The 13,741-nt window shown below is 38.6% G+C and overlaps 2 protein-coding genes across 4 annotated transcripts in view; one reads left to right on the top strand and one right to left on the bottom strand.

Annotated features, from left to right (window-relative positions):
• Positions 1-13,741, top strand: part of CYFIP1 (cytoplasmic FMR1 interacting protein 1) — a 74,378-nt gene that overhangs the window by 42,012 nt on the left and 18,625 nt on the right. For all 3 annotated transcript variants that reach the window (XM_064408168.1, XM_064408167.1, XM_064408170.1), the window contains one exon: positions 4,110-4,197. In XM_064408168.1, the coding sequence (XP_064264238.1) occupies positions 4,110-4,197 (88 nt within the window). The remainder of the gene's footprint in view (positions 1-4,109; positions 4,198-13,741) is intronic.
• LOC135293705 (fibronectin type III domain-containing protein 9-like) lies at positions 8,297-12,936 on the bottom strand. Its single transcript, XM_064408176.1, has 2 exons — positions 12,523-12,936; positions 8,297-10,228 (listed from the first exon to the last, which is right to left on the bottom strand). Exon 2 carries the CDS (start codon positions 10,106-10,108, stop codon positions 9,437-9,439), a length of 672 nt encoding a protein of 223 aa, XP_064264246.1. The 5' UTR covers positions 10,109-10,228; positions 12,523-12,936; the 3' UTR covers positions 8,297-9,436.

Raw genomic sequence — 13,741 nt, 5'->3', positions numbered from 1 at the left:
TTGGCCCTCAGTTGCAGGTCTTGTCAAGCCAAGTCTTTCCACACCAGGAATACTTGTCATGCTTCGGCCTGCATCTGAACTTTTTCCTTGTGAAGTTAGGTTATCTAGATTCAAATGACTCAAATACTCAGTCTTTGTTCCTTTTCCACTGTCTGTAGAGTCCCTTTTTCTGCTTTATTTTCTTTACTGTTTCTAAGCTGATCTTTTCCTTCCTTGACAGCTTGTTTTGTATTAAGGACTAACAGAGGAGCAAGTGTGAGACAGCCTTATATTTATTTGAATTGAAGATTTTCTGTGCTTTCTTGACACAAATGATACAAGCTTTTGGTGACAGTAGTTAAACTAGTAGCTCTATCTCCATTAACACATAACCCAAATCTGTGTTCTCTGGTATAAATTCATGTGTATAGCACCCTTCCAAATGCAGTATGACATGTTTCTTCCAAGGGTGCAGATTTGTCACAGAAGGAGCAAAAAGACCAGCTTTTTATTTTTCACTCTTCCTGACAGCCTCTCCTGCTTCCTTTTGCGAGCTTGCTCTCTCTCATATTGCTTTTGAGACTGGTTTTCATGAGAGAACAGCTGTGTCTTCTTGTGTTGCATATACTCTGACAGTCACCGTTCAGAAAAATTTTCAGCCCTTGCACATAGTGCTGGAGCAAACCTGAAAAGTAGCAGTGAAAACCATCTAGCTTCTGCTACCAAGAGCCAAATGGTACAGGGATATAGACTCATGTAGGCTCATTCATGGGGGTGACTGTACTCAACTGCCTTTCCCCTCCTAAAAAGACAAGCAACCAACCAAAGTCTTTCTGCCAAAAGGAAAAGTGACAGCATTGGATTGGCAGATCTGTTACTCTCTCATGCAGTATTTTCCTTGCTGTTTCTCTGTTCTCTCCATCTTGGCATCCAGGTTTAAGAAGGGTGAGTCAGATCTAGTGTTCACTGAGAGGGGAGAGGGGGTGGAGGGCTACCGTTAGTTCTGCTAGACAGGACAAACTAATTTGAGAATGCTGGAAGCAAAAAGTGCTCATACCAATAAGACAGGGAGGTGCAGAGGAACACTTTCTGCAGGGAGGGATGATTGTCATATCTTATTACTTCTAAGATGAAGCTCAGAAAGTTTATGAATGAGGTTTGTTTGACCTGGTTGCCTCCAAGGCAGCAGGCTCATTGACCAAAGCAGTCTCTTTCAGTTATCTCCTTAAATAGATTATAGTCATTAAAATCATAGAATCATTTAGATTAGTTTATGAAGTGCTCACTATAAACTCCTTCCTGGTAGGTATCACAGAAAAATTAATATTAAATTATTTGATTGCTAAAATACTTACTTTGGGGTCTCATGTTGTCCTCTAGCCAATCACTTGCAAAGCTTTGGTAAGCCAGAAGGCTTTTCATCTGCTTAATCTACTTTGACTGCTTACAACCTGTGCTGATTAAAATGGATAAATTGCTGTGATATCATCAACACTGATTAAAAATGAAACTGATTATCTTGGAGTATGCTGAAACCTGTATCCTACCAGTATCCAGGGGAAAGTAAAAGTTTGTTTAGCTTTAGCTTTGATATTCAAAGAGCTTCAGTCCTTCAAAGAGACATTCCTCTTTCTTGGAGGAGGAGTAGGAGGAAGCCAACCAGCAGAATGTCAGAAAGAAAGAGCACACACATACACACATGGACACTGAAAAACTTTGAAGAAGAGTAGGTGACGCTGGACTGTAAGGTTTTCATATAGCCCTTAGTTTTTAGGGAAGAAATTTCTATTACTTACCTGAATGATGTGCTGGGGTTAGTCACATACCTTCTAGCATGAAGCACTCTTTAGGCTGCTGTAGCCTTAATCTTAGATGCTGCCTCTCCATAACTTAGCAAGTGAATGTTATCTTTTGCCCCTATTTCCTTACTCCTTCTCTTCCTCTCTTGGCCTCTTTCACCCAAGAAAATATAAGCACGTGTGTTTGCTTCAAGTCTTGAAGAAAACTTTAAGACTATTTTGCTACTATGAAGCATTAGAGATGGAGAAACCCCCAAGCATGCAGAGGAGCCCTGGAAAACACACAAGAGTTACTTGAGCATTTACTTGCACTGACTGGTTTATTCCCAGACACTAATTACATTGCAATGGAGAAAAACACACACAATAACTTCTGATAAGTCTAAGAATTATAGTTACAGCTTCCAGAGTCATGGGATGCACCATTTATATGTTGAAACACTCCTTTCCTTGTGAGCATTTTAATTCAGTGGTAGCAAATCTGCTCTTGCCAAATATGTCTGCACACTGAAACCCAGTCTTATCTCAAATGACATGGTATTATGATTTCATTTTAAAGATTCTCTTAGGGCTTGAAAATTGATGTCAGTTTAAAAAGGAGTGGGATTTGGAGAAAAAAAAAAAGGGGGAATAGAGTAATCTCTGGCACTGTCGTATGTTGCAGATTACTTAGAATTCTATCAAATGTTTGCATCATCTCTGGTAAACTCATTAATGAAGTATCTGCAGAATACAGATTCAAGTAATCTCTCTCAAAGGAGAGTTTTCAGTTTCTGTGTAAGTGAGAGAGAAGAGGATAAACTTGTAAGCTGAGGAAATAAAAATGCAAGGAGATCTAAATAATATATATAGTATCAAAAATAATGCATATAAATAATGTTTTTTTCCTTAAAAGCTCTAAATGCAAACTCTTTCTGGACTACAGCAAGTACAAGTATTTTTGGGAGGAGTGGCTAAACTGTGTCTGAACAAGTAGTTGTACCTATTTTTGTGAAGGTTAAAAATACAGAAAATATTGTTCTGAAGTTATAGATTCTCAAAATAAAACACAGTGGAAGTAATTGCAAGCAACATAGTGCAGTTTATACTGGTCTAGGTGATACAATTTTTGATAAGCATGGTTGTTTGTTTTTTTTAACTAGAAGATGAATATATTAAAAATGGAATGTCTCTGTCCTTTCTAGGAAGAATTAATAATGAATAATTAATTTTTGTGTGCTGATGAAATGTAAATATTTTAAACAAAAAAGATATAATTGTATCTTATGATGTTATAGTGTAAGGCAAGTTTTCTTTCCTGAAACACTTTCCTAGATACATTTGTTTTCTCAGGTATCACTCAGATCAGCCTGATATTATACAACCATTTGATGTACACTTCTTAAATAGCTATTTTCCCCCTTTGCTGTGCATATACAGCTTTGCACCATTTATCAAGAAATACTTTTTAATCAAGCTAAAAAATAAAGTAGCCATCCAGCTTGTAAACACACATCCCTCAATAATTTTTCTCTGTTTAGTGAAGTTAAGAAGAATCAGAATTGTAGTGGATATGAACTTCTTCCTGCACAAAAACTGCAGTGCTGCCAAATGTGCATTACACAGTCAACAGGGAATGTCAGGGGGGGAAGATTTGTGCTGCTTGTTCACCAGAGGACTGGGAATGGTCCTTCAGGCTCTGGTGCCCTCAGTTGTGAGTGGGATGGCTGATCCTGTCTTTGGCAGTGCTCCATATCTTTGTAGTTCTCTCACCATCCTCTTAACAGTATACAAAGGTAAAGCTAAGCATGATTTGTATTGGTACATGCTCACACTGAACTATGATCAAACTTTTGAAACATTGATTTTGCTGCAAGTGTTATACCCTTCCTCATGACTTTTTTTAAAGGTAACAGCTAACATATTTCTCCTGATGTGAATTTTGGGGGAAAAAGCTCTGAGACATTAAACAGAAATGCCATATTCCTCTTTGAAGGCATACTTCTTTCTCAAGGACTTCATTTTGCAAGCACGTTATGCCCTGTGAGAGGCTATTGCCACTTGGTTAGTTACTTCCCAGTTTGCTGGCCTGGGTTAGTGGTGAGGAATATCTGGGGATCCTGCACACCATGGGAAGAACAGTAATTGTTGAACTGCAGTGTGATTTGTGTCCATGTTTTGGGCAACTCAGGCTGTGTGCTTCCCCAGTTTCTACTAGGACTGAAAGGCTGCTGGTCTGTCTTTGACTGTATGTGCAGGCAAAAGCAGTCTTCTACAGGGTAGGGTGCACTAGGTGCACACCTGCTCACCTATGTATAAATAATGAATTCTTGTTTTTATTTTTTTATATAGGTTTGTTCGGACTGTGCTGCCATTTTCTCAGGAGTTTCAGCGTGATAAGCAGCCTAATGCACAGCCACAGTATCTCTATGGATCAAAGGTTGGATTTCATTCCCTTTATGGTTTGCTAATGTTTAAAAGTATCTTTTTAAATTATAGAAACAATGGTATGTGAAAGTCATTAGAAATAGGCTGATATACATTTTGTGTGTATTTTAAATTGAACATACACTTTTTTAAAGATTTTGCTTGAAGCTCACCATATGTTTCAGCCATAGTGCAATTGGTTAGTCTGATGTGTAGTCTTATCTGACAAAGCTAAAAATAAGCCCTTCTCTCAACCACCTTGCATTGTTCAGTTGCTAACAGTGGCAGAGCAGACTCAAAGTAAAGATTAATTACTCATTAATTACTCATCTGGTGAAGTGAGAACAAGAGCCCATCTTGATGCAGCCCTCCCTTGTTCCAGTGATGAAGACTGTGATGACAGGAGAAAAGGGAATAGATAGAAAAACTGCTTCAGATGTTATCTGACTTAAGAGGAATATAGATTCTGACCATCTTAAACTATCAGATACCTAACTATTTCAATTATTTTTTTAAATGTAATGTTTCTTTGGACTCTACAACCCCAGAGTTGCAAACTCACTGTGATGAACTTGGTGTCTTGGCCATCTCATCTTTCTATTACCATCATATTTCCTGATTTGCAGTTAGGTGGGCTGGGAAGGTTTGTGCAAGTTTTCAGTAGAAGGGTGCATGATGTGCTCACATGCTCTGTCCCCGTGGCAATCCCCAATACTGAGGTTGCTAAGGAGCTTGTGTGGGTGATAATTTGGAAGAGTACTTGGCACAAGAGAGCAGCTGTAGGCTACCCATGTAGCCTGTAGTTACAGGACCAATGCTATGCTCATGTGTGATAGATTTGTTCTCCCTGACCACTGCAGATTTATTTTCTTATTCTTCAGAATTATTACTTGTGTCATAATGACAGTTAAAGATATAGTACATTAACATACATTTGCATTTTTAATATCTAGTCAGAAATATTGATCTACTTCAAACAGCAGTAAAAACCAGCATACTATCTTCAGCAAAACATTTGGAACTATATGACAAGGTGTCACTCTAAATTTTGCAATGTTTTCTTGTCTATCAGGGTGGCAAGCAGAAGTATGGAAAAGATAAATGAAAATATAAGGGTTAAATTAGAGGATGGACAATAAAAAAGCTTAAAATTATTTGTTATTATTTAAAATTATTTAAAAGATATATTTAATTATACATCTCATTTATGCAGATGTGCTGTAAGTGTTGTGGGTGGCTACTCTCAATATCTACCTCCTACTTAAGCATGAACATAATTAGTCCTTGTTTTATTCTTGTTTTCTGCACATCATATCATAGTTGTATGGTGCAATTTCAACCCAGTAATCTAGGTTTTGAGATATCTCAGGAGTTACAAATTTCAGTGCTAAAATATCTGCTGCATTTGTAAAAGTTTCATGCCTTTAAAATGTAAAGGAGGTAGAAAAGGATTCACATGTCCTAATGTGGAATGTAGCAACTGACTGTCTGCTTCTGTAAATAGTGTTTTATGTAATTGTTCTCCAAAAATGAGCAGTAAATTATAGGAAAGTGGAATTTCCTTACATTAGAGTTATTGTGTTCCTTGCTATTTTAGTAACTGACCAGATGCAGCATAGAGCAAAAACCTGAATTTCATAGAGATTGCTAACTTAATTTATCTAAGTGATGATACAGTGGGGTGAGTGACAGAAGATTAAATGGGGAATACTTTTTTATCAGTCAGGTTACATTATTAAAATGAGTCTAGTAGTCTTCACACTGAGAGCTATACATTTTCAGAATTCTTGATTATTTTTCTATATGAGCAGCAGCAATCAAGGGGAGGGAGTCTTACTTGCATTTTTGGGGCAAATTTCATAACTAGATGGGCCTATATTAGAAGAAAACTTATGACTCTATCTAGTTTTAAATTTTAACAAGAGTATATTTTTATTCTTGAATTGAATGTATTTTGAAATTGAGGATATCTGAATGGAGTTTTTAATATTTCTACTTTATATAGCCAGTAACAGATAGGAATTCTTACATTATAGAGGCTGCACTACCTCAGGAGTAACTAAAGAAATTTTTTATTTGTATCTCAAAGCATTCACATATTCCCAGATATTTCTAAATGGATCAAAGCATCTGGTCTATATTAATGTGTCTTGATACTTAGCATAGAGAGTTGTAGTAACATTCTCTTTAGCACCTAAAGTTTTCTGAGTGGTATCTTCATGTAATTAGCAAAACAAAAACCCACAGATACAACTTCCTTCTTCTGGTTGATATGGAAGCAGAGCTGTCAGGTGGGAAGGAGCCAGCCTACAACAGCTCGTTAGCCTTTTAAGTGAGCTGGATTATTTTAAAAGTTTGGTTGAGCATGGTCACTGAAATCCCTTTACTCAGGCAGAGTATGTGTGGTATTAATGATATTAATGTTAGCAGGTTGGAATTCAGCAACACTGGGTGAATGCATGAAATATTTTATAATATACATATAAGAAAGTATCTTTTCTGGGAACTTGAACTAACTTTCTGTTAAATACTTGGTTTTATAGAGGTTGTGTAGACTAGAATTGAAGGGCTTTCTTTCTGTCTTGTACAACATTTTCCAAATATTGTCATGTTTTTATGTCTCCAGCACTTTGTAGATGCTCACTCCTTTATTTTGTGAAAAATACATGTTTGAAGGGTATTTCTCATTGTGAATATAATGATTTTTATCTACTGCTGGTGCACGAAGTAAAGGCAGTCTGCACTATGTTGCAACCTGTTATCAGTTTGGTAATCATTTAGAATGTTTGCCCCATACTCAATGACTGCTGAGTGGAGAATTACCAAATCTAATACAGAATTGCCTGAATGAACCTGAATTAATCTGTAATAAAACTTTCTCAGCAAGAAACAAAGAATCATGTAGCTCTGTGAGCATGTGATGACATGAGCTTTTCAAAACTAGAGCAGAAAACAGATGACGCTCTGCATGAATTGCTCATTTGCAGCAGGTGCGAGATGGTCCATTGCTTGTGAGATGATATAAATGTTTATATTAGTAGTGCACAGTAAACTGTGGGTGGAATGGTTTTATATTTAGAGTAGGTGAATCCCTTGGGAAGCACTACCATGGTAGCTCTTTGCCTTCTCACTTGGATATAGGCATGTCTTTTGATTATATGTGTTTGTGTATAAATAACAAAATGCAGTAGGTGAATTGCCTCAAAACTGCTTTAAGCAGAACTGGTCCTTATTCTTAGTGTGGCATGTACATGTGTATATAACATAAATATGTGTCTGTGTATGTATTGGACTGCCTTAAAACCCACATAAAGAAATGGACATGCAGAGAAGTAAGCAGGTTTTCAAGAGCCCAAGATATTGGCAGAGATTGACAGTGTCTCTCTTGACCTCATCCCATTAATATTAAAATAATATTTTCTTGATGAAAACCTAATCAGAGAAGTGTTACTGTTAATTTGATTACAAGATATTTTTAAAGCATTTTCTCTGTCCTCACCACCCAGGCACCCCTTATGGCACTTAACCTGTTGTGTTGGCTTCATGCTCTGATGAGGGTTTTTCAGTGTCTATTTCGTGTAACACCGTCATTTGAAACAGCAGTGAACTGTTATTCTCACAGTTTATTTGAGTCTGACGTGCAAGACAAAGGAAAATGTGTCAGCTGGAGGAAGTGCTCTGCAGCAGGTGGAGAACACGTTATTGCTAACTTCACACAATAAAAATGCCTTTTGAAGTGTTTTCTGAAAGTCGTACTCGCCCCCGTTCCGCAAGTGCTCTGTGTGTCATGCTTATCCTACTCAAAAAAAAAAAAAAAAGAGTAAAGAAGATTCATCATACTTATGCCAGTTTCTCCTTAGCACTCAGAGTCAATGCATTTCACAAGTCGTGGGAATTGTTGTCAAAATAGAGTGGCTGAAAAGATCCACTACCTGCTGTGAAATATTCATGGGGAGCTCTCTTGCCAAAATTGTACCCCCCTTACCTTCCAGGGTGGAGGGGGGTGGCAGCTGCCCAGCCAGCAGCTCTCCAGCCATCCCTGGTACAACCCAGTGTCAGAGAGAGCTGACTTCACACATACATTCATACCAAGAGCAATTGAGTGCCTGCAGTCACAGTGCACCTTTTTTTTTTTAATCATAATATACAGCAATACTAAGATTTATTATGGAACACAAATGCGCTTAAGAGGTTTAAAACAGGGTGACATACACAGGTAAATCAGACAACACTTTTCACGTTGTGAGGGTGAACAGATTTCTGTCCAAAGGACCTTGGCACTTTGCCATGAAGCTCAAGGCAGAGTGAGGTGATCAGCAGGTTTTCTTGTTACAAAAATAAAATGCATTTTGGCATGTTTTTACTATTTTGCCCCCCTTCATTACACAAAATGTACTGTGCAATTGAAAGGAAATTTGCAGCTGATTAATGTGAGTTATTATTAAAGCTGAAAGGGAAAGAGAAAAGGTAGGGCCATGAGGTGCATCTCTGAATTCCATTTCCTCTGCAGGGAGTCTCTGGCCCATGGAGCAGAAGGTAGCCTGTGGTGGGAGCAGAAGAGTGCAAAATGCAATAACCCAGGATATTTCCTTAATTAGATGTGTCCTTACTAAGTCTCTATCTTGCATGTATTTAGACTGAGGGAAAATAAGACAGATGACAGGAAACAATTAAAATCCTGATGAGTTTATCTTACATTCTGAGACTGACCTCAGTGCAGATGGGAGGGATGGACAACACCATGGACAGTGAGGTGTGTTGTCTGAGTATAGTACTGCTTGTAGTGTGTGTTTTGGGAAGCAGCTGGGATTGCCAGGGTGTAACTCTGGCAAACCACTGCACTCTGTGTGTTTATTCTAGTTGCCTATAGTGTAACAGTCTGGATTGCCGTCTGAAAACTCCTACTCAGTTTTATTCATGCTAGTTAACAGAAAGTATTTTGGTCACTTTTTATATTTGTTTGCTGTTTTAGGCTAAAGAAAAGCAACAAAAAGATCCCCTTGAAATGTAAGCCAGTTACTTGCTACATGCTTAATTTTTAAATAATGGAGGGTGGGTGAAGTGCTCACTTCTTGGGCATGTGAACCTTTGCATACAGACTGTTGGAAAGGGGTGTGAAATTAGAGGTACAGCCAGGAGAGCTGCAGTGAGCAGTGAGAGCTCCCTGTTGTGAGCACCAACAGTGCATCTGATGTGTTTGAAATAGCTGGGGTACCTTAGATGGCAAAAACTTTCTCCTGGACAAAACATTTCTAATTTATAGCAGAGCACTGTCCTGTTACTGGGACTCGCTCCTGACTTTTAGAAGATGGCATGATGGGCTCATTGCACACTGAGGGATTCTCTATGATTGTGGCCAGCTGGATGCTGTGTGGATGCTTTTCCTCAGCGTCCTGTGTGTGCCAGCTCTGCCTGCTGAACTCATCAGAGGCATGTGCCACGCTTTTGGTCCGTGGCTCCTCAGGCTCTTGTTTGGAGGTCCTGTTGCGCTCTTGCAAGCGCTCGTGTCTCCTGCGGCACAGCAGGTGCAGGCAGCCGTAGAGCAGGACTGCGGCGATGATGAGCAGCAGCACGCTGCTGGTGAGCCAGATGCCCAGTGCCAGCTCTTTCTTGGTGCTGCTCGCCGACGCCGGGTCTCGTTCCAGTGTGTTGAACACTCTGCACTGGTCGCTGGAAGGGTTTGCGGACTGGCAGGTCACGCACATGATGTATGTTGTGAGGGGGGTCAGGTTTTCAACAACAAAGGAGGAGCGAGTGGTGGGCACCCTCTCTTCCCTCTGGAAGCTCTTTCTGGAGTAGCTGGACAGCATGCTGTTCCAGTTAGGGTGGTACATGATGCTGTAAAAGCTGTCGACACAACTGGCCATTTTCGGCCAAATTACCATTGCTGTGTTTCCTGTGATGTTTTGGATGGTTATTCCCATCAGGATGTTGTTTGGGAGGTTTTTTTTCTCTCTTGATGCTGATCTCCCTGTGGAAAGGGAAGATGTTCTTTGCAGAAGCTGCAGCACTGAGGATGTCGTTTGAATCTTAATTGTAGTGCTCTGTAATGTAGGAATGGAGTTTGTTAGGAAAGTATGCTCTCATCTTTGGCACTGCAGTGTAAAAATGGGAATGAAAGTTCATAAAGTCTGGGGTGTTTTAAAATGTGTATTTCTCTTCCAAGTGAAAGTGTAAAGATAAACGTAGAGAAATTCAATCAGAACTGCTGCCTGTACAAGTGACCTGTTGTATCTTGAGAGATGGTGAATTTTTGCAGAATTTACAATAGGGGAATCACTTCCTTTCACATTTTTTTTTCCCCCAGGTGATTGTAAAAAAAATGCAGCAGATGTTTTTTTCTCTAGTCTGTGTATCTTGCATTTTATGTTAAGTGGCAAGAGGGCTTGGCAGGAGTGGGTATTGAGGAACAAATGTCTCTACCATCCACAAGTCTTTATTTTTGCTGGTCACAATTAGTTGAAGAACAAAAGAGTATGTGGAAACCTGACCACATATTCTTTTTTCTCCAATATCTTAGGTTAGTTTCTTATTCATGAGTTCACATAGGACCACCTTCCCTATGAAGACAGGCTGAGAGAATTGGGGCTGTTCAGCCTGGAGAAGAGAAGGCTCCAGGGTGATCTTACAGCACCTTCTGGTATCTAGATACAGCAATACAGCTGGAGAGGGGCTTTTTATAGAGGCAGATATTGATAGGATGAGGAGGAGTGATTTTAAGCTTAAAGAGGGTATATTTAAATCAGATATTATGAAGAAATTCTTTGCTGTGAGGGCAGGGAGGCACTGGAATGGGTTGCCCAGAGGAGCTGTGGAAGGTGTCCCTGCCTGTGGCAGGGGTGTTGGAACTAGGTGATCTTTAAGGTCCCTTCCAAGCCAGACTGTTCAGTGACTCTGTGAGACTCTCTGTGTTTTGTTGTTAAGTTGCACATCTGTAGCCTCTGCAGCCACACTGCGGCAGTGGCTTGTGAGCACTGTACATTGGTGGTATCAGTATCACAAACTTGAGGCTTGATGCTAGTCAGCCTCTTGGAAAAGCTTTGTCAAGCTTAGTGAAATACACTGTAGCCTACCTTTTGGATAAATAGTGGGGATTTTTAAAAATTACTAATGCTCTTTGCTGTTTTAAGTCATTTTATGTAATCCCATAGTCTGTCTGCCCTGAATCTATACTCCTCCTCGTCCTCAATTCAAATTAGAAAATCTGCCAGTATTTTGAGGCTCTCAGTATGTGTAGACACTGTAAATAGCGAAAGGAAAGCATCTCTTTTCTGCAATTTCTCTAAACACATCTGTTAAAGAATATATAATAACAACCATACAATTTTCATTTGTTTGGCTTTGGTTTTATGCTTTTACTGATGTGGTGGTAACTTTTGAAAAAGAGCTTACCTCAGCAATTTAATCTGATCCCTTAGTTTGATTGTCAGTTTCCAGTGGCACTTGTGGAAGTTCTTTTTCCACTTTGAAAGTTTCTCACTTTTTTATGACTATAAATGTCCATGACAGTAACACTGTATTTCATTGTTTATGATTTTGTTGTGAAAATTAAATCTAATATATTTTTTAATATCAAGTTTAAAATGTTATATTTCCTGGCTAAATAACAATTAATTATTAAAAATTCTCCTAAGGAAGAAAGCTTGTGAGATTTGCTCATATCATATTCTAAAATTATTCTGTAATACTTGTATTTTATACTAGATAGGAGACTGGGAAAATATATATTTTATGGGATTTAGGTAGTGACATTACATTAACAGTAAGAATTCTGTGCCTGTTTATGTATGAAAATAGTTGCTCAAGGCTTTTAGATTATACTTACTGGGAAGTGGGAAGAAAAATAGGTATGTTTATTTTCATGACAGTGTAAAACCATGGATATGACTGATCTGAGTAGATACTGCTTTTTTAATTCTGTAGTAAAGGCACCATTTTTAATACAGCAAAAATATAAAGAAAATTAGTTTGCTATCAGATAAACTTACCAGACAGACACATTTTGGCATCTACCCAGCTACTGCAGATATTTAAATGGAGTGCATTAGTGAGATCAGAGTTTTTACTTGCTCGGTTACCTTCTCTTTAACTGGTAGATCCCTGTTACTTAAAATTGTAATCTATTTTTTTATAGAACACTTTTTAACACAGCCTAGGAACAAGAGTTTCAACAGTTTAATCCTCATAGCATTTTGTAAGTAGAATGAACTGTAATTAAATAACAACAATACATTTCTATTGCTACAAACCATCAGTTATTAGAAAACACACAATTACTGACATGTAAATGTTTGGAGAAGCCATCTGATGTTTTATGGATCATAAAGTCAGTACTTACCGTTGCTCCCTGATGGAAATTCCAGAACAGAATTTCTTTATGGCAGTGCTGCTGTGAAAATGTTACAAACACCACATTTTTTGTATCCCTTTCTACACGAATTATTTCCTGACTGATCTCTGTTTGCCAGTTTGCTTTTTCTTCTCCTCAGCTTCTCTGGACTGAATTCTCATTGCTTGGTGATTTCAGTTTTTTTCTCTGATGCTGCTGGTAGCATGGTTTCTTTGTCTCTTCCACTTAAATTCCTGCAAGAGCACATCTTGTCTAAAGATGCTGTTGCTTTGCTTTTCAAAGACCACACAGGAGAAGAAAATAATGTCTTTTCCCCCCTCTCTTGCTTGCCTCCCCTTGGCAGTATGCTGCCTGAGCATCCCTGTTATATACTCTTGTGTGTGGACCAGTGATGCTGTGAGTGATTAATGTTAGCACTTTGATGACATCAGCAACTAACAACTCTTTCTTTTTTTTTTTTTTAATTTAAGTAGGGGAGGGAGCAAGTATAGCTTAAAAAATAATGAGCAGCAACTTCCCTTCCCTCCCTTTCCACCTCCACCCCCCTCTAGTTAGTGGCTTCTTCCCTAAGGATTTTATGCTTTTGTGTCTCACTGGGGGGGAAGTGGTGTTGGTATGTAATGTTTTTTTCTAAATTCCTTGTTACAGTTTAGAAAGATCCACTAATCCAGCATTTACAGGTGGATTGTAAATTTTAGGTACTTCCCCATGAGGTTTACATGGGAGATATATTTTTAGATTGGTTGGCTTCTTACTGTTATGTATCAGCATATTTTTTAAATACCATGTTTCTAGGGCTTGCTTTTCTATGACAAATTCCTGCTGTGTAAAGAGAGGTTCACTCCCCTTAACCTCATGGCAGTAAAATCCTTTAATAAAAATTTAGTAAAATGCTAAAAGAAAATTCTCCTAGTGCTGTAGCTGAAATACATAGTTTTGACATGTCTGTTGTAGGAGACCTACATAATTGGAAACATCAAAACCAAAAAATGAAATCTCATATTTTAGTGGCAGTTGTATAAATCCTTAGTTTATCAGGACATTCAGCTGCACATATCTTCTTAAGGTTTTACCAGTTCTCTGTGCTGTCTTTGGCCCAGACATCATTTTGTATGCAGAGGGCTATGGAAATGCACAGGTTGTACTGGAGGCATACAGCTTTAGGCTGTCCCCTGGTGGGACACATTTGGAGTTTGGCCTTTTAGCC

This window comes from Passer domesticus, chromosome 2 (assembly GCF_036417665.1).
Source record: "Passer domesticus isolate bPasDom1 chromosome 2, bPasDom1.hap1, whole genome shotgun sequence".
Classification (NCBI taxonomy): domain Eukaryota; kingdom Metazoa; phylum Chordata; class Aves; order Passeriformes; family Passeridae; genus Passer; species Passer domesticus.
This window is presented reverse-complemented; position numbering and strand designations above follow the sequence as displayed.

Excerpts from the sequence above, each read along its gene's own strand:
- LOC135293705 (XM_064408176.1), bottom strand. The coding sequence starts at position 10,108 with ATGGGAATAACCATCCAAAACATCACAGGAAACACAGCAATGGTAATT.